The 24,680-nt window shown below is 42.1% G+C and overlaps 1 protein-coding gene across 3 annotated transcripts in view; it reads right to left on the bottom strand.

The window, feature by feature from the left end:
• The window catches only part of LOC125448020 (adenylate cyclase type 2-like), a 591,455-nt gene that overhangs the window by 396,016 nt on the left and 170,759 nt on the right, over positions 1 to 24,680 (bottom strand). For all 3 annotated transcript variants that reach the window (XM_059653944.1, XM_059653945.1, XM_059653950.1), the window contains 2 exons: positions 20,519 to 21,043; positions 5,980 to 6,177 (listed from right to left, as the gene is read on the bottom strand). In XM_059653944.1, coding sequence (XP_059509927.1) covers positions 5,980 to 6,177; positions 20,519 to 20,701 — 381 coding nt within the window. In that variant the 5' untranslated portion in view covers positions 20,702 to 21,043. The remainder of the gene's footprint in view (positions 1 to 5,979; positions 6,178 to 20,518; positions 21,044 to 24,680) is intronic.

Raw genomic sequence — 24,680 nt, 5'->3', positions numbered from 1 at the left:
CTAAGACACAGTTAAAGGATTGACATTACATTCGGATAAAACAAATTCCAAATAAACATTATACTACAGAGGGAAGGCATCACATATCAATACCAGATTTCGCGTGGGATTATAGTGTGCCAGAATGATAGCTATTTCTTCACTTTCCTGAAGGCAATGGCTTGGCTATGCAACCACTTCCAAAGCTGCCCTTTTTAAGAGTAGATGCAAAGGTGCTAGGATGGAAGCCAAGTATTGCATGAAATTTCCATAATAATTGACTGGCCCAAATAAGCTCTGGCATAGACATGGGAATCAGGGCATTGTTGGTCACTCTCACTTCATCTTCTAATGGGTATAACTCAGTCTTGTCGCCTCTGCAGCCCAAGTAGGTCACTTGGGATGCCCAGAGCACACATTTTTCCCATTTAAGTCATATGCCTACTTGGGAGAAACATCTAAGCACCATTTCCAAGTTCTCTAAGTGGTCCTTCTTTCTTATTATTAGCACATCATCCAGATAAATGGTGACCTAGAATAGGCCTTGTAAAACGTTCTCCATCGTCCACTGAAAAAGTGCACAGGCTGATGATTCCCCAAATGGCAGTGTCATATATTGGTAGAAACCATTATGGGCATTAATTGTAACATATTTCTGGTAATCCTCATCTAACTGCAATTGCAATATACCTCTGTTTTTGCCCATTAAGGCAAACGGCACCGGGTGGGCCTTGCATAATCTTGAATTTGCTTCCTGATCAACATGTAACATGGCCTTGGATCCTTTGATAGTCCCTGGACTTTCCTGAAAAACTTAGTTATTTAACTAGGACTTCACTCAGGCAGCAATTTCTAAATGAGAAATGTTCAGCCAATCTAGATGAATCTTTCTCAACCAATTTCACCCCCTCTAGCCTGAGCCTTTTATTACAAAACAGTGGTAACTGGACCAGCTGCTTCTCATAAGAGGCCAGAACTGAAGTTATATCTTTAAGCTGTAAAGGTTCCCTGGTAATAAATTCTCAGTCCAGCCTAGGTCTTTTTTTAAATTCATTTACGGGATGAGGGCATCACTGGCTAGGCAACATTTATTGCCCATCCCTAGTTGCCTAGAGGGCAGTTCAGAGTCAACCACACTGTGTGGACCTGGAGTCACATGTAGGCAAGACCAGTAAGGATGGTAGTTTCCTATGCTAAAGGACATCAGTGAACCCAGATGGGTTTTTTCCAACAATCAACAACGGATTCATGGTCTTTGCTAGATTCTTAATTCCAGATACTTTATTGAATTCAACTTTCACCATCTGCCATGGCAAGATTTGAACCCGGGTCTCCAAATAGTTTTACGGGTCTCAAGGTTAACAGTCCAGTAATAATGCTACCAGGCCAACAGCGGCACCAGTACTGACCTTCATTAGAAGCGGGCGACCATTTAACCAGGCATTTATTTTGATTGCTTAGCAACATCCAAATCAGAACCAATTTAACTGCTCCAAACAAGATGTAGCTGGTCTTTCCAGAGTGTGCAGTCTCCTGGATACCAGCGTATGAGTTTTTTGACTCAATTTAGGTTTAGTGGGCCTCTTTTGCTGTCTCAAAACTGCATACTGGCAGCAACTATTATGCCTTACTGGTTCAGATCTGGAAAAAAATTTTAACCATTTGGCCGAGGCTTGGCCTTGTTCTGGGGTTTAGCTGTGTGCGGACCTAGAGTCCTTCTGTTCAGCGTATGTCCCAAGTAAGGCTAAGCAAATGCCTTCACTCAAATGGTGTTCCCCAAACTCAGTGGAATTGACGAGGGTATCCACTTCCATCCGAATACCCTGCAACTCATATGCTCTGTCTGCCACATTTTCCAATGATAAAGCTAGTTGTAGTGCTTATCTGATGTCCAGTCAGGCTTCAACTTGTTAGCACTTCTGCATAGTTACATCAATTATCCCACATACCAAGTGGTCTCTTGGCATCTCATTAAGGGTTAAACCAAAAGTCACATGCCTCTGCCAGTTGTCTTAAACTAGTCAAAAATCCCAATGTGAATTTCCCAGGTTCTCAAATTGAGAAAAACTAATATAGTATCTCAGAATTAGAGAGGGCTTGGGGGTCATAATCTTATAACTAAATCCATTATCTCTTGAAAGTGCTTAGTATCTGATGCCTCGGGGGAAGTTTAGGCTCCTAACATCTGAGAAAAGCGGCGGGTCCACAAGCTGCCATGAAAATTACTTGTTGCTTGTCATCTGCCCCCTTGTTTGCATGGATAAATTATATATTCTTTCCACATACTGGGTCTGGCCTTCAATGGCAGGATCAAGCAGGTCAAGCTTTTCAAAATAATGCCATGATGCCAGAAATGATTACCCCCAACTCAAAGATGCCTGTCAGAAGCAAATTTCTTTAGGATAATGTGAGGCTGGATGAACACAGCAGGCCCAGCAGAATCTCAGGAGCCCAAAAGCTGACGTTTTGGGCCTAGACCCTTCATCAGAGAGGGGGATGGGGTGAGGGTTCTGGAATAAATAGGGAGAGAGGGGGAGGCGGACCGAAGATGGAGAGAAAAGAAGATAGGTGGAGAGGAGAGTATAGGTGGGGAGGTAGGGAGGGGATAGGTCAGTCCAGGGAAGATGGACAGGTCAAGGAGGTGGGATGATGTTAGTAGGTAGGAAATGGAGGTGAGGCTTGGGGTGGGAGGAATGGACGGGTGAGAGGAAGAACAGGTTAGGGAGGCAGAGACAGGTTGGACTGGTTTTGGGATGCAGTGGGTGGAGGGGAAGAACTGGGCTGGTTGTGTGGTGCAGTCAGGGGAGGGGAGGAACTGGGCTGGTTTTGGGATGCGGTGGGGGAAGGGGAGATTTTGAAGCTGGTGAAGTCCACATTGATACCATTGGGTCTGCAGGGTTCCCAAGCGGAATATGAGTTGCTGTTCCTGCAACCTTCGGGTGGCATCATTGTGGCACTGCAGGAGGCCCATGATGGACATGTCATCTAACGAATGGGAGGGGGAGTGGAAATGGTTTGCGACTGGGAGGTGCAGTTGATTATTGCGAACCGAGCAGAGGTGTTCTGCAAAGCAGTCCCCAAGCCTCCGCTTGGTATCCCCAATGAAGAGGAAGCCACACCGGGTACAGTGGATGCAGTATACCACATTGGCAGATGTGCAGGTGAACCTCTGCTTAATGTGGAAAGTCATCTTGGGGCCTGGAATAGGGGTGAGGGAGGAGGTGTGGGGGCAAGTGTAGCATTTCCTGCGGTTGCAGGGGAAGGTGCCGGGTGTGGTGGGGTTGGAGGGCAGTGTGGAGCGAACAAGGGAGTCACGGAGAACATGGTCTCTCTGGAAAGCAGACAGGGGTGGGGATGGAAAAACGTCTTGGGTGGTGGGGTCGGATTGTAGATGGTGGAAGTGTCGGAGGATGATGCGTTGTATCCGGAGGTTGGTGGGGTGGTGTGTGAGAACGAGGGGGATCCTCTTTGGGCAGTTGTGGCGGGGGCGGGGTGTGAGGGATGTGTTGTGGGAAATGTGGGAGACGCGGTCAAGGGCGTTCTCGACCACTGTGGGGGGAAAGTTGCAGTCCTTGAAGAACTTGGGCATCTGGGATGTGCAGGAGTGGAATGCCTCATTGTGGGAGCAGATGCGGCGGAGGCGGAGGAATTGGGAATAGGGGATGGAATTTTTGCAGGAGGGTGGGTGGGAGGAGGTGTATTCTAGGTAGCTGTGGGAGTCGGTGGGCTTGAAATGGACATCAGTTACAAGCTGGTTGCCTGAGATGGAGACTGAGAGATCCAGGAAGGTGAGGGATGTGCTGGAGATGGCCCAGGTTTACTGAAGGTTGGGGTGGAAGGTGTTGGTGAAGTGGATGAACTGTTCGAGCTCCTCTGGGGAGCAAGAGGCGGCGCTGATACAGTCATCGATGTAACGGAGGAAGGGGTGGGGTTTTGGGCCTGTGTAGGTGCGGAGGAGGGACTGTTCCACGTAACCTACAAAGAGGCAGGCATAGCTGGCGCCCATGCGGGTGCCCACGGCCAACCCCTTAGTCTGTAGGAAGTGGGACGAATCGAAAGAGAAGTTGTCGAGGGTGAGGATGAGTTCAGCTAGGCGGATGAGGGTGTCGGTGAAGGGACTTCCCACCCACAGCCTCCAACCTCACTGTTCCCCAACCCCGCACGGCCCGTTTCTATCTCCTTCCCAAAATCCACAAACCTGCCTGCCCTGGTCGACCCATCGTCTCAGCCTGCTCCTGCCCCACTGAACTCTGGACTATGGTTATCCATCTTCAGTAGCATAAATCCATCTCAAAGTATTGACTGGTTATGAATTTCAAATGTACTATTTTAACATGCAATCTTTTCCTTGGAGACAGTAAGGAGTTCAGTTGCTGTAAGTCAAAGTCAATAGGTGTGAAGCTGGAAAAGCATAACAGGTCAGACAGTATCCGAGGAGCTAGAAAATCAATGTTTCAGGACTGGGGAGTGGGATAGAAGCCCAGAAGTAAACAGAGGGAAGGGGTTGGGGAGAAGGGTGGGTGGGATGGTGATAGGTGGATGCAGGCAAGGGGTTATTTGTGATTGGTCAGTGGGAAACGTGGAGCGGATTGGTAAGTAGGAAGATGGCTGGTTAGGGTCAGGTCAGGGAGGTAGAGGAGGATGGGGAGGGGGAGGCTGAACATGGGATAAAGCTGGAGGTGAAGGGATTTTGAAGCTGGTGAAGTCAATATTGAGGCCACTGGGCTGTAAGCTTCCAAGGCAAAATATCAGGTGTTGTTCCTCCAGTTTACACTTGGCCTCACTCTGACAGTGGAGGAGGTCAAGGATGAACATGCCGCCAGGGTGGTGGGAGGGGGAATTAAAATGGATGGCAACAGGAAGATTGGGTTGGATGGTGCATACAGAGTGCAGATGGTCCATGAACCGGTCCCCGCGTCTACGTTTGGTCTCCACAATATAAAACAGACCACATCGGGAGCAACAGCTCCAAAAGATCAGGCTGGGTAAAGCACAAGTGAATCTCTGCCAGATCTGGAAGGATTGTCTGGGTCCTTGGATGGAGGTGAGAGGGCAGATGTTGCCCCTCTTCCGGTACCTATCTCTGCAACCGCATGTGGTGGAGAAGTTGGTTGGGAGTGTAGAGCTGATGAAGGAGTTGCAGAATGAATGAACCTTGTCGAACAATCAGACTCCACTACCAAAAAGATATTTCTCTCCCCATTCCTGTCCACGTCTCGCAGGGTCAGTTCATTCTGCAACTTCATCAGCTCTACATTCTCCGCCAACTTTTCCACCACACCCAATACCTTTCCCTGCAACCACAAAAGATGCTGTCTGACTTGTTGTGCTTTTCCAGCTTCACATCTATCAACTTTCCTCTTGACTGTCACAACACTATTCAATTTTTTTTTCAGTAGAAAATTCTCACAACAATGTTAATGTTACAATTAATACTGACGTTTCTTTTCTGGAGAGATAGAAGTTAATCTATATTGAACATAAAGCATGAGGTTTCATATAATAAATCCAGCATTCTACAGCACTAACCAATGTATCATGCAGTGATGAGAAACAGAAGGTTAAATCCCCATTTAGCCACAAGTCATTGCAGACATTTCATTTTTGTTCTATCGGGGCAGGTTTAAGAGCTGCTTTTACAGATGATTAAGTGTAGGTTACTGTCTCAGTTTAAAGAATTCCAAGACATGGTTAAAAATTCAAATTGGAATAGCCACTAATTATGAAAAGATTGGTAAGAAAAGATAATTGAAATCCAGCAACTTCACAAAACTGTTCAAATTTCACAGCATTTTTTTTTGTCAGAACTGTTACCTGTTTAATCAAGAATGAACAGCAATCATACAATAAATCAATCACTTCAATTTGTTCCTGTCACTGCTTTTTCAAGTCTGCAACTTCAGTTGACAATGTATTTCAAAAACAAAATCTAGAGGATATTACATCTCAGCATGGTTCATTTACTGGCATTTGCATCTTATTCCTCTGTAGAATTCTTACCTGGTCCCAAGGAGAAATTATTCCGCCAAAGCACATGAAGAGGTAACCCATTGCAACCAGACATGCCCAAACAACAAGGGAGAACACACGTAGTAGTTTTCTGAAAACAGACTCCACACAGACCAGAATAAAAATAGTGAGGAATATAGCCAAGGCTGTTGGAACAGTTATTAGGAAAGCCACATGGTCTTCAATATCCTGGGGAAAAAGGAAATGAAAAGCTGTTTAAGTTTATGGCCATAGAATTTACTCAGGTAATATTCTTAGTTAAGCATCAAAATCATCTGAGAAAGAAGTCTGTGTTTTCAGTCTCAGAAGTTTACAGTATCTGAATTGTCATTCAAAGAGTAGACTAAATTGACACAACCTAATTAAACCTGTACCTTCAACAGTTCTGTTTATTTTAGGAATGCATTGTAAATCTGTGTTAAACCAAATATAACCTTTGGTTCCAATGAAAGTTTAGCGAACTAAAACTGTTCCCTCTCGACAGATACTGTAGTGTTGAGTGTTTCCAGCATTTTCTGTATTGACTGTTGTCACATTTATTGCAAAATTGGGAAACAAACATTATTGACTTAAACCAAGCAGTCAAAATTTATATTTATAATGCTGCAATCCAGAATATCTAATTAAATGGCTATCGTTAGTATTGTGCCCCGTGGAGGTGGTTAATTATTTATGAAATAACTCTAAGCCCTGAATTACCTAGGCATTATTTCACCAATGAATGTTTTCAATTGCTCATAAACGTGGGATATTTGGCTCGCTGAGGTTTCAGCTATCTTTCAATTTCCTGTACAAATTATAAACCCTCAAAACAAGTTGGGGCTCATCAATTACAGTCTTTATAGTATGCTGCTTTCTATTCCTAAGATGTCTCTTGTGTTCTCTTAATTAACAAAGTGATGATGAGATGGTAATAAAACACATTCTGCTTTGTTAAATGAAGACTAGAAGTTGAAGCTTTATGTCTTGCACTTGTCAAAACAAGGATGCAAGAAACAGACATGAAAAGAAAGAGACAATGTATTATACAGAGTGAGAAGAGGATGCTGATTGGTTGGGCCATTATTGGGATGGCAATGCAGCAGAACATTTGCATCTTAATTCTCAGACCAGGCAGGTAGCTTCTTATCGGTCAGGGCAAGGCCATGCAGAGCAGCAGAGTTTGGCTATCTCCAAGACCCTTCATTTTGTAAAAGATGCAATGTATATACAAATTCCTTTTCCCTACATTAGAAAGATCTTGACTATTTATGTATGTGGTCCTGGCTGATGGTCTTAAATCAATTTTCAGTGAAACTGAGCACAGTCTGAATTATTTCATGACTTATTTCAGTAACAGAACTGCATCTAATGGTGGATATCATCTTCTGAGTTTTGCAGTACAAGCTTTTCACCATGAGCAGCCTGCTCATGGTCAACAGAACATGTTGTTTGATGTGGTTTGCTTGTTGTTGAGGCATATGAACTCCAAGCCTGGCATCAGGCTGGCACTGAAACTCATCACAATACTCATTTGTGGTCGGCATCCGGTTAGTGGAAAAGTGACTCCTGGATGACTGCAAAGTAGCAATGTGAGACAGGCTTCATTTTTTTCAATTCATTCATGCAATGTGGACATTGCTGGCTGGTCAGCATTTATTGCCCATCCCTAGTTACCTGAGAAGGTGGTGGTGGTGAACTCCCTACTTTTACTGTTGCAGACTACATGCTGTGAGTTGACAAACACTTAGGAAGGGAATTCCAGGAAAGTGACCCAGTGACAATAAAGGTGATGTCTAAGTCAGCATGGTAAGTGGCTTGGAGGGAACTTGCAGGTGGTGGTGTTCCCCTGTATCGTCTGCCCTTGTCCTTCTAAATGGTAGTGGTCATGGGTTTGGAAGCTGCAGTCTAAGGATCTTTAAGTGAACTTCTGCAGTGCATATTGTAGGTAGCACACACACTGCTGCTGAATGAGCATCAGTGATGGAGGTAGAGCATTTTGTGGATGTGGTGCTAATCAGGTGGGCTGCTTTGTCCTAAGCTTCTTGAGTGTTTGATTAGATTCCCTACAGTGTGGAAACAGGCCGTTCAGCTCAACAAGTCCACACCACCCCTTGCAGCATCCCACCCAGACACTTCCCCTACAACCCACACACACCCCTGAACACTACAGGCAATTTAGCATGGCCAATCCAACTAGCCTGCACATCTTTGGACTGTGGGAGGAAACCGGAGCACCCGGAGGAAACCCACGCAGACACGGGGAGAATGTGCAAACTCTACACAGTCAGTTACCCGAGGCGGGAATCGAACCGGGGTGCCTGGTGCTGTGAGGCTGCAGTGCTAACCACTGAGCCTGTTGTCGGAGATGCACCCATCCAGGCAAGAGGGGACTATTGCTTCACACTCCTAACTTGTATCTTGTAGATGACGGACAAGCTTTGGGGAATCAGGAGGTGAGTTGCTCGCTGCAGTATTCCTAGCCTGTGATCTGCTCTTGAAACCACTATATTTATATGGCAAGACCAGTTGAATTTCTGGTCAATGGTAATCCCCAGAATATTAATGGTGGAGGATTCAGTGATGGCAAAAGATTAATGCTCCAAACACCTGAGTAAGTAACACTCATCCTCCCATGGCAACAACTACATTAACCAGGCTTCAAACATCAATACTAACTACTGGCAGCAGTGCCTTCTGCTCTTGTGTCTTACAGGGTGACCCATTTTCCCAAGGCATCTCCTGCATAGGAGATGTCCTTGTCAACCGCGGTTAATAGTGTGTACACATTGGCTCAGCCTTCATTTACACTGTCTTGGACATCCCAACAACATGAATGAGGGTAGCTCAATGTGGTTACGTTGATGCACAGTGTGTTCCAACACCGAAATGTCAGCAGATGTAAGGGAGAAACATCCCAAGCCACTGCTGGAAACCACTGCTGGGCCCATACTAGGAGGTGACCCTGTGGTCTCAGCAGTAAGGGACTTGATCCCAGATGGACAGGAAGGAGAAGCAGGTGTCCAGGAGGCTCTGGCCTCAAAGCTAAGAGGCTGGAGCGATGCAGTCAGTCTATCAATACACTGCTTGTTATCCTGATTCTACAGCAGTCTGTCTACTTCCATGGGCAATTTGGTGGGGTGAGAGTGGGATGGTGAGACATGAGCTTAGTCCAGGTACTCCATCCTCACAGGTGACAGAAAGGGTGCCATGAGGAACCCATCTACAGGAGGGGTCACCTAAAAGATCCTCAACACTCAAGAGACTGGGGAGATGAACGGGCCCTCCACTTCCACGCTGCCTACCCCCTCCAACCACTGGAAGTTCCAGCTGAGAAGGGTCAACTGGATCTGGCAAGAAGCCTATTCAGACACAAATCTCACTGATGCCACTCAACCAAATTTCAAATGCCAATGTGCTCCACAATGGAGCAGGCTCCCTCTACCTCATCTGTGGAGTACTGGAGCTAATTGTACTGCAGCACGGTTTTCAAACTTCCAAACTTTTATTATGCCAATTGTTATTATGTTTCATGAATTCTTATGCTTTATCATTTCTATGGTTGTCCTGAATCTGTTTTGCCCATAGACTGTTTGTAGTGCACTGAACCTCTTGGCCACTGACCGGGCACATTGGATGATGATGTATGACAAGCATCAAATGCAGGCACCAGGTGAATGCGTAGTGAGAGAGCAAAGGTGCAGCCCTGGTAAGCAGCCTGGTCCACGCTATCTAATGGGTCCCTTTCACTGTGCAGTACTTGTGGCTGATGCAGCTGTACACTGTTTGTTGTGCCCTGCTAATCCAGTCTGCCTTTGCAGACTGCAGTGCCAGTGCCACTGGAGGATGCCAAGATGGCGGCAATGGCACCCTGAAAGTGGACTGATATGGTCCATAGTGGAAGGGTACGTGCAGCTGCTATTAGTGGACCATGTTCTTTTCTGCAGTTTGGCAGTGGGGAAAGACTGAAGTCTTTTTAAAGCAAATGACAAACTAAACAAGCCAAAATTCTGCTCAGATTTCTATGTAACATTTTCCTGTTAGTTAGTTTGTATTGCAAATTTGTAAGATCACATCCTGTGGCAAGTTGGGTTGTTAATGGAGTATTTAACAAGGAATGATGATTGTCAGTTGGGAACTCACTGCTGCAAGAGGGGAAAGCTTGCCATGCCACTTAAGAAATGTGAACAAAATATGACAGGGTGATCATTAAGATCAGCTTCGCCAATCATCTCACCTAATTCTCCAATTCATCTTATCCATGTCACTCAAAACCTGGTACAATTCCCCCCCCCTTTGTCAATACTGGTAAACATGAAATTTTATTAATTGTTGTAATGACCCATCTGGCTCACTAAAATCCATTAAGGAAAGTAATCTGCCATTTTACATGTGAATCCAGACCCATAGCAGTGTGCTCAACTCTTAACTGCCCTCTGAAATAACCCTGCAAGTCACTCATTTCAAGGCAGTTAGGGATGGACAACATGTAAGAATAAAGTCTTTACTGAAGCTCCAGAACTGAACTATTTCACTTGGTACAGACTATTTTGGATCTTACATTGAGCCTTTGACATTGCACAATTAATAATCTTGTAGTGGCAGGGGTTTTAAAAATCTCCATAGTTATATAAATAGGAATAGATTAATGTTAGTGACTGTCACAGAGATAGATAAATGTGCAATTATAGTGGGGAGTAATTAAGGAAATGGCAGTTATTAAATGAATACTTTAAACAGAATTTTCACTTAGGAAATAGGATACAGAAATCAGGATACTGAAATTGAGCAAACAGTTCAGTGTGATGCAGAAGGGGAGACTTCTCAATTGGCATTGGGACAGGTTCTGTATCCAGATAAAAACAGGTAAGCGAGCGATCAGAGCCAGAGAATCATTTAGAGGCATTCAGCTTGAAAGGAACCACATGACGTAGAAAAAGGCTAAGAACTGAGAGGGCAGTTCAGCATGAAGGTGCCCTTTCATCAACAAGGACTTTTTAAAAAGACTAAACATAACTGTGGTGGTTGGGGCGAGTTGGGGGCCAGCATTGGGAGGGGTAAATGGGGAATCCCACCAAAGGATGGCCTTTGGCTGTATCCTCAACTTAGCAGGCATAGCGGACCTGTCAGTCTGAGTGGAGTGCTGACACATTGGCCTATTGATGAATGCTTGCCCCCACACAATTAAATGGCCTTCAACTGCACATAAAAAACTCAATGAGTATAGATGGCTGCCTGCCTTGTGGGCATGGACAGATGTACAGGGCTCCAAGTCTGATCTAAAAGTGGCTAGTGTCAGGAGTAGGGGTTGGAAAAGCCAGCATGCTAGTTGAATCTTGGTAGAGACAGAAATTCTGACTATTAGATCTGTCTTCTCTGTACAAAACAAAATAAATTAAATTGGGGAAGGACAAGTACAGGAAGACTGAGGAATTTAGTATTCAATCAAATTAAAAGTACCACACTGGAGAAATTAGTAGAATAAGGTAAAACAAATCCTGATTGAAATCTAGGGTTTTAAAAGAGACAGTGCACAGTTAGTTGTTGCTTTAGATAATGGTTCTGAAATGTTATGTTGAAGTTGCATTATTTCCACCAAACCTGATGATATCACACAATCTTTGGGTAGGGAATAAGTTAGTCTTGCACAAAGTCTCTTGGTGACAGAAGTAACACACCCGACTCCTGATAACTGTAATTATGCCTTACTAATTAATATTAATTCTGACTATTGCTATCACTGCAATAAAGAACACTTTTTTAAGTTCATTCATGGGTTGAGTACGTCACTGGCTTGGCCAGTATTTATTGTCTATCCCTAACTGTACACAGGACAGTTAGGAGTCAACCACATTGCTGTGGGTCTGGAGTCACATTTAGGCCAAACCTTCTCTAAAGGACTTTAATAAACCAGATGGGTTTTTCCGAAAATCAGTGGTTTCATGATCATAGTTACATCCTTAATGTCCAGATTTGTTATGTCAGACAAGTACCTCTTCTTACAAAGACCCTCTCATAGACCATCCTTTGCTACTGATAGTTAGACAGGTGCTTAGACTTGGCATAGAAAGAAGGTTTGGTGGTGGAAGATAGCAAGAACTGCAGATTCTGGAGTCAGACTCAATACAGCGTAGAGTTGGAGGAACACAGCAGGTCAGACAACATCAAAGGAACAGGACAGTCAGCATTTCGGGTCAGGACACTTCATCAGATGGCAACAAACTATCCCAGCCACACAACATCAGTGGTTCTCAATCATAAGATATGGTAATAGTGGATGGATTGCTTTTAACATTCCAGAACTCATCAGATTCGAGAACACTTCCCTAGGATTTTAAGGTGACAACCACAATCCTATTATTTATAAAAAGGAGGAAGTTAGTAAATGTTGATGTGTAGGCAGTTAGAATAACATCACTTGTAGGCGAAACGTTTGAATCTATTATTAGGCACTTAAAAATCACAATATGATTAAACAGAGGCTGCATGGATTTATGAAAGGGAAAATGCATTTGACTAATCGGTCAGAGTTTATTAAGGAAGTAACTGGTAAAATGAATAAGAGGGAACTAGTGGATGTAGTATATCTAAATTTGCAAGAAAAAACCTTTAAAAAGATACCATCCCAGGCTATTTTGCGTTTGACAGGATGAAACTATTGAGATGTACAGCGGTCAGTACTTGGGCCATAGCATTTTACAACGTATTTTCATGACTTTGTGTTACATTGTTGGTAAAGAGTTAAAATGAATTGTTACGTAAATAGACATGTAGGGCACTACCCGTCAGGCACCAAGCAACAATGTTCCAGTCTACCAGCCACAATGCAGCCTAAAAAAAATACACTCAATGAAAGTCGAGCAATTTGAACTTTAAAGTGTGACTATCTCGAAATTCAATGAAAGGATTATAAAATATATCCAAATTGCTAACAATAAATTATTATGTACATGAGAAAGTAAGTGTAAGGAGGGTGCAAACAGGCTGCAGAACAATGTAGATAGATTGGCCAAGAACATGGTAGACGCAAATACAATGTGGCAAATGTTAACTTATCGACTTTAACAGGATAAATAAAACAATAGATTAATGTTTGAATTGTAGAAGAATAGAAAATGCTTTGTATTCAGAGAGATCTGGATGTCCTTGCACATGAATCATAGAAAGTTAACACGTGGGCACAGCAGGCAATTAGTAAGGCGAATTAGATGTTAGCTTTCTATTCCAAAATAATTTATTTATAAAATAAAGAAACCTAACTTTAATTATACAGGGTATTGCTGGAGCAACACCTCTGTGCAGCTTTGGCCTGCTTACCTACAGGAGGACACACTCACCAGACAGAATGCAATCAAGGTTCACTAGTTTGAAAGGATTGTCCTATGAGGATTGACTGAGTAGATTCAATCTAGATTCCTTAGCATTCCCAATCATAAGCGATGATCTAACTGAAACATAAAATTCCTGAAAGATGACAGTGGGCAAACACTGAGAAAAGTTCCTCGCTGACTAATAAATCCAGAAAATGGGGTTGCTATCTCAGTAAAAAGAACTGGACATTTAGAACTGAGATAATTTTTTCACTAAAGATGTTGTGAATTTTGGAATCCACACCACCCTACAGAGCTGTGAATGCTCAATTATTGATTATTTTCTGGTTTGCTGTTGATAGATTTTGTGTACCACGCAAACTAAAGGAAATTGTAAGAAGATAGGATCAAGGTAGAAAATCAACCATAATCTTGCAGAATAGTGGAAGAGGCTCAAAGGACAAAACTGCCTACTCCTGCTCTGATTTCTTCAGTTCTTATTTATAAGGAGTTTACATTAATAAGTCAGTAAAATGCAACACTCCATTCAAATGCGACTGGACCCATCAGAAAGAATCCACTAGGAAGTCTGAATCTTCTCATCAGCAATTCCCTTATTTCCCATGCCTACCAGTAAAGCTTCAATTCTGAGTTGCAGTCTGAGATTTTGGACAATTCCACCATATTCATCTGAATATTAGTCAAAAAATAACCTATCCAATAATCAACTCCTCCAACATCCCTATTACCCCCCCCCATCCACTTACCCACTTCATCCATTTTCTATTCTACCCACCTATCCATCCCACTCAATGATGCTACCCACTTGCCGCCCTTCACACCCACTACACTACGCATCCATCACCACCTCCACTGGACATCCTACCCCTTTGCCTATTTACCTCACACACTCATCCCTTATTACACTACCCCCCCTGCACACTTAGCTTTTGCACTTAATTTCTTTCCATAGATTTTCAAAATAGGTTTGGAACATTTAATCTTTACATTTACCAAGGTAGGGCAGCTAGTGCCGATAAGGGAGAGTAGCTTCTCCACAGATTCGCTAAAGTGCTCTCTTTGAATATTCATGTCATGAATCAGTTTTGAAGGATCCTCCATCAGAAGATTGCTCAGAAACATTGGAGGATGGTAACTGTGAATTTTTTATAAAGAAATTAAGTTTTCCATGGATTTCAGAGGATCTGGGAAATTATTTTCGGAATGTAAAAATAGATATTAGTTACTAAATAAAGAGAATATGAGGAAGCCTTTGGTTTAATGGTAGGTAGCCAATTTTTAAGACAGAAGGTGCAAAGTTTAAATGTTGCACCAGTTAATCCTGCACTGAAATTCCAGCTTTGAATTCCAGATTTACATCCAGGGAATAAAACACGTTCAATGGTTGTACCTATTTCAGCATATGGGTTGTGACAGCCCATCATTGTAAAATTAACAACTATATCAACTGGTCTACAGATAGTTATGGGCCATAGACGGGCCACAGTTGTCTTGCAGATTCTATGCCAACACTTAACTTCATTAAGGCAGAGTTTCTCAAACATTTTCCCACCAGCCCTCCAAGTTGAGGATTTAAAACTGCTACCAAACCTCAGGGAGATCTGAAAGAGCTGAGGTGGGCATGGCTGAAATGGGAGAGACCCATGAAAGTGTGGATGGTGGGGAAGGTCTGTGGATATGCAGTTTAAGATCTGAGAGAGCTGAGGGAATGGGTCACTACGAGAGCAGGCACCTATTAGAGCAGCACATAGCAGTCATGGCTCAGCTAGAGACCCACCGTGGCCTTTGATGCCTCAGGAGCACACAATGTCAACATTTCAGCTTGCAAACACCTCTTTGAGGTTGTTTCATTAAGGATATTGTGCTGTAACACTAGCAGTTAAATCCCTGCAGTTTGTGAAATCAGACTACTCAGCATATTTTCAGAATTCGTTTTCTCAAGCTCAAGTTATTTATTTGACAAAATATTTCCTCTCTGCACTGTGTCATGAAATGAGTTTGAGAGTTTCTTACATGTGGCACAAAAAAGAAATTGGACTTAATCTTATGGATTGCTCTTAATTCTTATGAGTTTATTGATATCATTCTCCTTTAGTAGATATATATTTCTGTTTCTGGGTCATATTTTCTTTCATACTGTCCCTTTCACTTATTCTTTGCATAATTTAACATTTTACTTTCATGTTTCTTTCATTTTCCCTATAACTATTTGCCTTTAATTCTTTCATACTTTTTGTTTTATTTTTCTGTCTTCACAATGAATAATATTGATTTTAAATAGCATTTAGATTGCACACAGGGCTTTGTACACAGAGGGGTGTAGTAAATATTGGAGCAAGCCAGAGTATAGTGACTGTAACCTGGCTGCGTATGACACACACAGAGAAGACTAGATTTTGTCAGCAGATCTGGCTGCATCTATGAAGAGAAACATGATTAACATTTAGTCTCGTGTAACTTCTTCAGAATTAAAAAGTGTTGGAAATGTTTTATTTTAAATACTTTTGACAGTGGAAGAAGCCCAGAGCAAAAGACAAAGGGTTGTTAACGATGGAGAAAGAGAAAAAGAGATGTTAAACAAGTGTAAATTAAGGTGTGATAAAAAGAAGGTTCACTAAACTCAAAACATTTCCTCAATTTTCTCTCAACAGCTGCTGCTAGACTTGCTGAATTTCTCCAGCCATTTCTGTTATTGTTTCAGACTTCCAGCAGCAGCAGTTCTTTATTTTACTTTTATGAAAGGGAAAGAATGGGTCCTGCCTGCTAAAACAAAGCACAAACAGGCAAAGCTAAATAAAAACTGAAAGAATTGCAGATGCTGTAAATCGGGAACAAAAACAAAGTTGCTGGAAATGCTAAGCAGGGTCACTGGACCCGACCGGACCCAAAATGTTAACTGTGTTATGTACTTCACAGATGCTGCCAGACCTGTTGAGCGTTTCCAGCAACATTGTTTTTGAACAAGACAAAGCTGTTGGGGGAAGGGGCAAGACGAGAACGGGGAAAGAATGTAAGAATAAAGCCCTCAATTAACACGCATTTTATATCTTTCTCATTCTCCATAATTAAGAATGGACATAATGTGGTCAGTTTCTAAAGTATTGAAATCAATATTAAGACTTTGAGGCTGTCAAGTGCCTAAGTGAAAAATGAGACGTTGTTCCTTGAGCTTGCATTGTCCTGCATTAGAATAGTGCAGCAAGCTCATGACGGAAATGTTGGGATGACAGCGAGGTAGTTTATTGAAATGGTATGCAACTGGAAGGTCCAACACTCAGAGAAGAGTACTCTGCAAAGCAGTCAGCCAGCCTGTATTTAGAGTCATTGAGTCATACAGCATGGAAACAGACCCTTCTGTCCAACTTAATAAAATGTGAGGCTGGATGAACACAGCAGGGCAAGCAGCATCTCAGGAGCACAAAAGCTGACGTTTCGGGCCTAGACCCTTCATCAGAGAGGGGGATGGGGTGAGGGTTCTGGAATAAATAGGGAGAGAGGGGGAGGCGGACCGAAGATGGAGAGAAAAGAAGATAGGTGGAGAGAGTATAGGTGGGGAGGTAGGGAGGGGATAGGTCAGTCCAGGGAAGACGGACAGGTCAAGGAGGTGGGATGAGGTTAGTAGGTAGATGGGGGTGCGGCTTGGGGTGGGTGGGTGGGTGGGTGAGAGGAAGAACAGGTTAGGGAGGCAGAGACAGGTTGGACTGGTTTTGGGATGCAGTGGGTGGAGGGGAAGAGCTGGGCTGGTTGTGTGGTGCAGTGGGGGGAGGGAACGAACTGGGCTGGTTTAGGGATGCAGTTGGGGAAGGGGAGATTTTGAAGCTGGTGAAGTCCACATTGATACCATTAGGCTGCAGGGTTCCCAAGTGGAATATGAGTTGCTGTTCCTGCAACCTTCGGGTGGCATCATTGTGGCACCGCAGGAGGCCCATGATGGACATGTCATCTAAAGAATGGGAGAGGGAGTGGAATGGTTTGCGACTGAGAGGTGCAGTTGTTTGTTGCGAACTGAGCGGAGGTGTTCTGCAAAGCGGTCTCCAAGCCTCCGCTTGGTTTCCCCAATGTAGAGGAAGCCACACCGGGTACAGTGGATGCAGTATACCACATTGGCAGATGTGCAGGTGAACCTCTGCTTAATGTGGAATGTCACCTTGGGGCCTGGGATAGGGGTGAGGGAGGAGGTGTGGGGGCAAGTGTAGCATTTCCTGCGGTTGCAGGGGAAGGTGCCGGGTGTGGTGGGGTTGGAGGGCAGTGTGGAGCGAACAAGGGAGTCACGGAGAGAGTGGTCTCTCCGGAAAGCAGACAGGGGTGGGGATGGAAAAATGTCCTGGGTGGTGGGGTCGGATTGTAAATGGCGGAAGTGTCGGAGGATGATGCGTTGTATCCGCAGGTTGGTGGGGTGGTGTGTGAGAACGAGGGGGATCCTCTTTGGGCGGTTCTGGTGGGGGCGGGGTGTGAGGGATGTGTTGCGGGAAAAAACCTCCCCACCTATACTCTCTCCACCTATCTTTTTTTCTCTCCATCTTCGGTCCACCTCCCCCTCTCTTCCTATTTATTCCAGAACCCTCACCCCATCCCCCTCTCTGATGAAGGGTCTAGGCCCGAAACGTCAGCTTTTGTGCTCCTGAGATGCTGCTTGGCCTGCTGTGTTCATCCAGCCTCACATTTTATTATCTTGGATTCTCCAGCATCTGCAGTTCCTATTATCTCTGTTACTTCTGTTCCACTTGTCCATTTTGACAAGGTATCCCAAACTGAACATGAACTATTTGCCTGTTCTTGACCCATATCCCTGTAAGCCCTTCCTATTCATGTACTTGTCCAAAAGTCTTTTAAATGTTGTACTTGTACCTGCCTCTGGAAACTCATTCCATACATGCACCATCCTCAGTGTGAAAAACCGGTCCCTCAGGTCCTTTATAAAACTTTTTCCTCTCCCTTAAACTTGTTCCCTCTTGTTTTGGGCTCTCCTATCCTTGGAAAAAGACCTTGGTTATTCACCCTATCGATGCACCTCATGATCTTATAGACCTCTATAAGGTTGGACTTGCCAATATAAAGGAGATCACACTGTCAACAGCAAATGCAGTAGACTTGATTAAAACAAAAGTACAAGTGAAACTGATTTACCAAGAAGGTATTTTGGGGGGCTGGGATAGTAAGTGGGGGAGGTGGTGAATGGGCAAGTTACACCTTCTGCAATTCATGAAATGGTGCCAAGGGAGAGTGGACCAGCACGTCATGGAGGGAACTGTTCCTGACAGTGGAAGGGAGGGATGGCATCCTGCTGGAGGTGGCGAAATTGGTGAAAGATGGTCTCTTTCATACATCGTATCTACTTGACTCACATTGTTTACCAATATAAGAAGTGAAATATATTCTTGTGCATAAAGATGTAACTTTGTTGCAGAATTGAATTAAAGGAAATTGTGCATGCTCTGGCTTTTAGAATTGGGCCAGTACTACTGCTCCAATATACCAGCAGTTGGGGTTCAGTGTCATTGGTTGGGTGCAACCTGCTTTGTAGTTAAAAGCTCAGCTGAGAGATTTTCATACTATATTCATGCCACTGTTAACAAAAATGAAATGTTAAAATCTTAGTAAAACAAAGGGATTAAGATAATAGCAGGCCTTGCAGATGACGTAGCATGCACAATTCATAGATCTTTAATTATTATTGTGTTTCTTAGTCTTGGTCCAAGTCAAATTTCAGCATCAAAAGATTATCATTTTCTATTTATTTTGTCCCCATTCCAGTTTTGCTTCCTAAAAGCTCTGATACTTTTCCTGCGTTCGCTCAAACTCAATAATCTTTTGTGTGGTTCTTTTGCAAAACTATTTCTCTTTGGTGCTTTGAAATTTGCTTCGTGTATACTAAGAAAGATCTCTTGACTACATTTCAGATTACAAAACACAATGTATTCATTCCGCATGCTTCAGATACTGCATGTCTAAAAGCAGTTCATTGACAGTAAAGAGCTTTAAGATGTCCTGAGACTGAGAAAGCAAGCTACAGCAAAAAGTACATATTTTTAAAATCAATGACAAATTATATAAAAGGAAATGAATGTATGCGTTTGCAAGTGAATGATTAAGACACAATTACACCTTTCATTTTCTGACCATAGGCTTTTCTATGTGCTGCTACAGAAGGCATTTGTAAATGTGGACACCTTTAAATTTAATCTTGTAAGTTTTGTGAATATTACTTTTAGGGAAAATTATAATTTTAACCCTCTTTGTTGCAATAGGAAAACATCCTTCTCCTGCCATTTGTACTGTTCTTTTAAAATTTCATGTAATGATATCGCACAATTCTGGTCTCCTATCTATGAATTGTACACAGTGACTCTATTTTGTATGCCACTTGACACAGAAAACTTTCAAGGCTATTATACTCCTGCCCTCTCCATGGCAATTAATGCAATTCTGTATTGTTGCAGGTTTTGAAAATTATTAGGTTAGCACACATTAGGAAACAGTTGCTTCTAGTATCATTGGAAATAAACACAATTTTATCAAAAAGTTGGACAAGACAGAACGAGGAATAAACAACCTTCTGTCAGACACTGTAATAATTATGTCTTAGAACAGGCAATGATGAGGAATACCTGTAGTTCACAAAACTCTTAGTTGCAGTAAGTTTCGAAAACAGATTATTAATTCTGCATATTCTTTTAAAGTGATTATTCATTGTATTCAGAGCACTACTTTTTTTTTCTTCAAAATTTTTACACTATTTTCAAAATTCATATCTTTAAAATTCTCACATCATAGACTTCTATAATTTACAAAATTGACAGCCTGAGGCCTTTCCCTTCAATTTTTCCTGTCTACATGATGTAAAAGTTACAGGAACTTTGTAATTTGTTGGATGTTGCATTCACCATAAGCACATATCACCGATCTTGAAAAGCATTCTTTGGATTTTCATCAGGAAATAACTATTACGAGGCCCTGCAATTGGACAACATATTTTAATCCAGATTATTGGTAATTTTCACTGATAAATAATTTTATACAATGATACTTGTTGACATGTGCGGAAAAATCGTAATCCTGTTTAAAATGTGTAAATTACATTAAATATACTATTTAGACACAAACTTAGATATTTGTAACACATGAACACAATAATGCCTATTTCATTATAACAATTCAAAATATAACGTCACCTATTTTATAAATAATTTCAGAACATATTGAAACAGAAAGGATCTTACCAGCCCTGAAGCAAAGAAGACAGCCAGTAGTGACAAACAGGCTCCCATCACAATCAAAAGCAAGAAAACAATCAAAGGATGCTGCTGGCTCATGCAGTAATACGACTCATAGAGCCAGTCAGTTGACTTTTGTTTGACAGGGATATCATCAGTTCGATTAAGTAAGTATCTTCTTCTCCTCATTGTGTCTTGCCACGTAGAAATAAGCAATTATGCTTTTCAACTCTCAATTAACTGGCACACAGTCAGCAAGGTGCAGCTGAGGGAGCACATTTAAACTGTATTGCTCAAGCAACATGTTGATCTCCAATGAAATAGAAGCAGACTGCAAGCTAGACCAATGTGCATAGCAGAGGGTGCACTCATCTCAATCGAAGCGCAGCATCCTAAAGAACTACTTTCCCTCTAATAATTGATATCAAATATCAACAGCAAGTGGTTTTCAATGAATGGATGACTTTATGAAAATTCTCTTGTTCCTATTTTCTCTTGTGATCAATCCTCTATTTAGCTGCAAAAATAAGCCTAGAAAAAAAGAGATCAATTCGTTAACTCATTACTACATCACATGTAGGAAATACTAAATTAGATCATAATCTAATGGGCCTTGGAGAGATATTTTTCCAAGCCTGTACAATAATTAAAATGTAATCCTACAATATAAATAGTAGTTCTATGTTTTCCCTCTAGTGATTTCAAAATTTATCAACATAATCCAAAGAATCACAAATGTGCACAATACTTCACACAAAAAACTTACGTTATTCAGGTGGCATGTGTATAACAAAGAAACTATATGACATCTGCACGGGAGAAATATTATTTGTAACAAGGGATTGTGTGTCATTTCCACAGCTGCTCTAAGAAGCTGAGTAAATAGCAACTCATTCATCAACTACACAGCTTGTTGTGCTTTCAAACACTCAATCCTCTGTTACAGAGGGAGAACAACTTTGCACATTTACAGGATACAAGTATAGGGCATCTGAAAGACAAATCCAACAGTCCTACCTCAGCAGATCAGTCAAATTTCATTTGACATGCACTTAACACAGTGAAGGTCATGTGCTTTCTTTTAAATGGTTTAAATAATTTATTTTGCTTTAGATTATGTTAACTCTCAGATTTATGTTTCATAAAAACCCACAAGGTAGTTCACTCTAAAAACAGTTATGTTACATAGACTGTAATGTAAGACTTATAAAGTTGAATCATACCACTTTTTTGGCGAAGAGTTGTACCAATTTTCTTAAAGGATTTTTCACCACAAGGGCCAGCAAGATTTTTCCCGCATCTTACTAACTTGCCTTGAGAAATAATTACCCCAACCCAATATTCCCCTCATATGATTCAAGCCCTATCTTACCACATGCTGCTCTTAGAAAAACTCACCACTCACCAGATATTGACTGAAAGATTGGCAACATTGCAAGCATGCCATCTTTGAGAAACTACTGTGTGTAGCTGACAAACGTTGCCAATTCAGCATTACCCCTTACCAGCAATGTAATGGCACAGTGGGCGCAAAACTCCACATTTCATGGCAAATAAACAATATGGCTGACACCACCTCAGACACAAAACCCTACATTCTTGCCTTAGTCATTGTAAAACTACCAGGCCACAATTTACTAGTCTTTAGCTGCGTCCATCTGAAAAACTTCTAAATCCCAATACTTCTTGTTTATTGCATGGTAGTCACTCACATCTTGCCATTGTCAGTCGGGTAATATCACGTACAGGAAGCATTTAGGCAAGTCCTAACATGAGCTTTTATTGATAGCCATCAGAAGGGAACACAAAGGAAATTAAAAAAAAAACCAAGAGTGCACACCCACATACGTGCAAATTGCTTGCATCTTGGCCTTGATGTTCCATGATAGTCTTCTATATCCACGTAACATCTAATGGAACCAGGTGTCAATCAGGCCCGATCTACTTTATAGAGTCCAATGCAACTAGATTTGATATCCACAAAGACAGCTTTCTCTAGATAATGTCCACATCCTTTTCCTCAGATGAACGCTTCTGTTCCTCTGGTTCCTCAGTACCTATCAGTTCACCTGCTTCAGTTGGGCAAAACATAGGATGCCAGGATCATGCAACACAGTCTATCTGGACTGTGCTGGAGGTATCCCCATCCTAGACTGGTCCAAGAGACCTTCAGCAGCCCTACTTTCAGTTCTACCACGGCTCTAGTGCATGTCCACCACATGTAGGAGGTATGGCACCAGCTGAGTGACCAAAACATTACATCCAAAAGGAAGTGCCTGTTATGCTCCAACTCCCTGCTCATCCAGGCCTAAATTAATGGAATCATTTTCTACTAGTTTCGTTACAGGCCATCATTATACTTGCACAACTTATGATGCAACAATATTCCCCTCATCCATATCACCCTTGCAGCTTCCACAAATGACTGAGTGTTTTTGCCAAACATATGCTTTTTTTAAGTTATTGAAGCTAACTTCTGCTTTATTGAGGTGGGAATGTTACTTTGGCTAGTACGAAAAGCAGAGTGCCATCTGCGTGTAATCAACTTTTGACACATGAGCAGGTTCATTCGGCATGCATTGTATATCTGTGAAGAAATGTTTGCTCATGTATTTGAGACTTCAATGTCCTAGTGTCCAGCAGGCATGAACAGCACATGTTTATGCATCAAAGTTACACAAATTGTGCTTGTTGGAAGGAGAGATATTAAAGAGGAATCTTGAAACCCATGTTCAGTAGAACGAAGCAACCTTTATTCACAACTCTTTACCATACAGTGCGGGAGAGGTCCCTCTCTAGGACACTCTGGTTCCCTCAACGAAGTACAGCACTTTCATACATTTCATGCTACAATGATCACATGCAACATTGATGTCATTTTTAGTCACATCCAATAAACTATACATCTAACCCTGTAAACACACAATCAATGATGGACAACTCTATAGACAGCCCTAGAACCTCCCATAATCTCATGATATTTACCAGATACCTCCATCTGTCTTTAGGATCTTATAATGCATCTGACAGTCATACTCCTAAGACATTTGCAGCTACATCATGTTAATTGCCAATAAACTGGATATTTACTTTTCATTAAGAACTTTTCCAAATTCCCTACTAAAACTTACTACAAATGGTACTAAATGATGCTAATTTCTACTAACTGTCATAAAATTTGTAATCTCAGTTCCAATATGAAATTATATAGTCATACGTAATGTTATAGTTCTTTAACAAGACTATCAAATTGGGGACAGCTTCTCTTTCACTTGACCCTCGGAGATCAAACAGTCTCTGTCTTACAGCTGCAGTTTATGACAATCGCTATTTGCACGCTGTGCATTCATTTTAAACCAGAAGGTTAATTCTGGATAAACCTCACTGTCCCAATTCTAAACTAAATCTTTTTACTAAAAAAGATCGCTTCTATGGAATTCCTTTTGATCAGGGTGAAATTCAGTCACTTGCACAACTTCACCAAGTCTCTAAAAGAAACTTATTTGGATTTTCAATGTACAGCAGAACATGATGTCACAGTAACCATTATTTTATAATTGTTACTGCCATCATTTCCCCTAGTCTTGGAATGGAAGGATCTGCACTGAAGTTGCAATTGTTTATTTTCCATGCTTTACAACCTCTTCTGCTCTCTTATAGGTTGTCTGTTTACACCATTTGCTGTTTCTGCTCTAGTTGAAAGAGCAGGATTTTTTTCATTGCCTAAGTATCTTTTTATTCTTTCAAGTGTAATCTTTACCAAAATACTTGTGTTTAGAGCTCCCTATCTACTGAAATCATTTTAAATTCCTCTGTCTTTTCTTCCTCACCAGGACGTTTTTATGATTACCACAGGATCTTGTAATATCTTTGTAGTGACTAGAATGAGATCCCTGACTGGGCTGTTAAACTGGGCCAATCAGTGAGCCCTGGCTGACATATGAATAGGAGATTCAGAGTCTCTCCTCATTCTATGGACTGGTTCTAAGCTGGCTGGTCAGAGCACATGTGCTGTGCACATGTGCATAAAAGGTGAGTTGATGACAGGATAACTGTCTCAGTGCAGTAATTTCAACATTACCCAGCAACTCTATCCAGACTCCACAAGTCTGGCTGTGAAAGTCTGCCATATATAGCTGCCAATGCCTTTCAGCCATCTTGTGTCTGC

The sequence above is a fragment of the Stegostoma tigrinum genome, chromosome 2 (genome assembly GCF_030684315.1).
Source record: "Stegostoma tigrinum isolate sSteTig4 chromosome 2, sSteTig4.hap1, whole genome shotgun sequence".
In the NCBI taxonomy this organism is placed as follows: domain Eukaryota; kingdom Metazoa; phylum Chordata; class Chondrichthyes; order Orectolobiformes; family Stegostomatidae; genus Stegostoma; species Stegostoma tigrinum.
The sequence above is the reverse complement of the archived record's forward strand: the minus strand, read 5'-3'. Positions and strand labels throughout refer to the sequence as shown.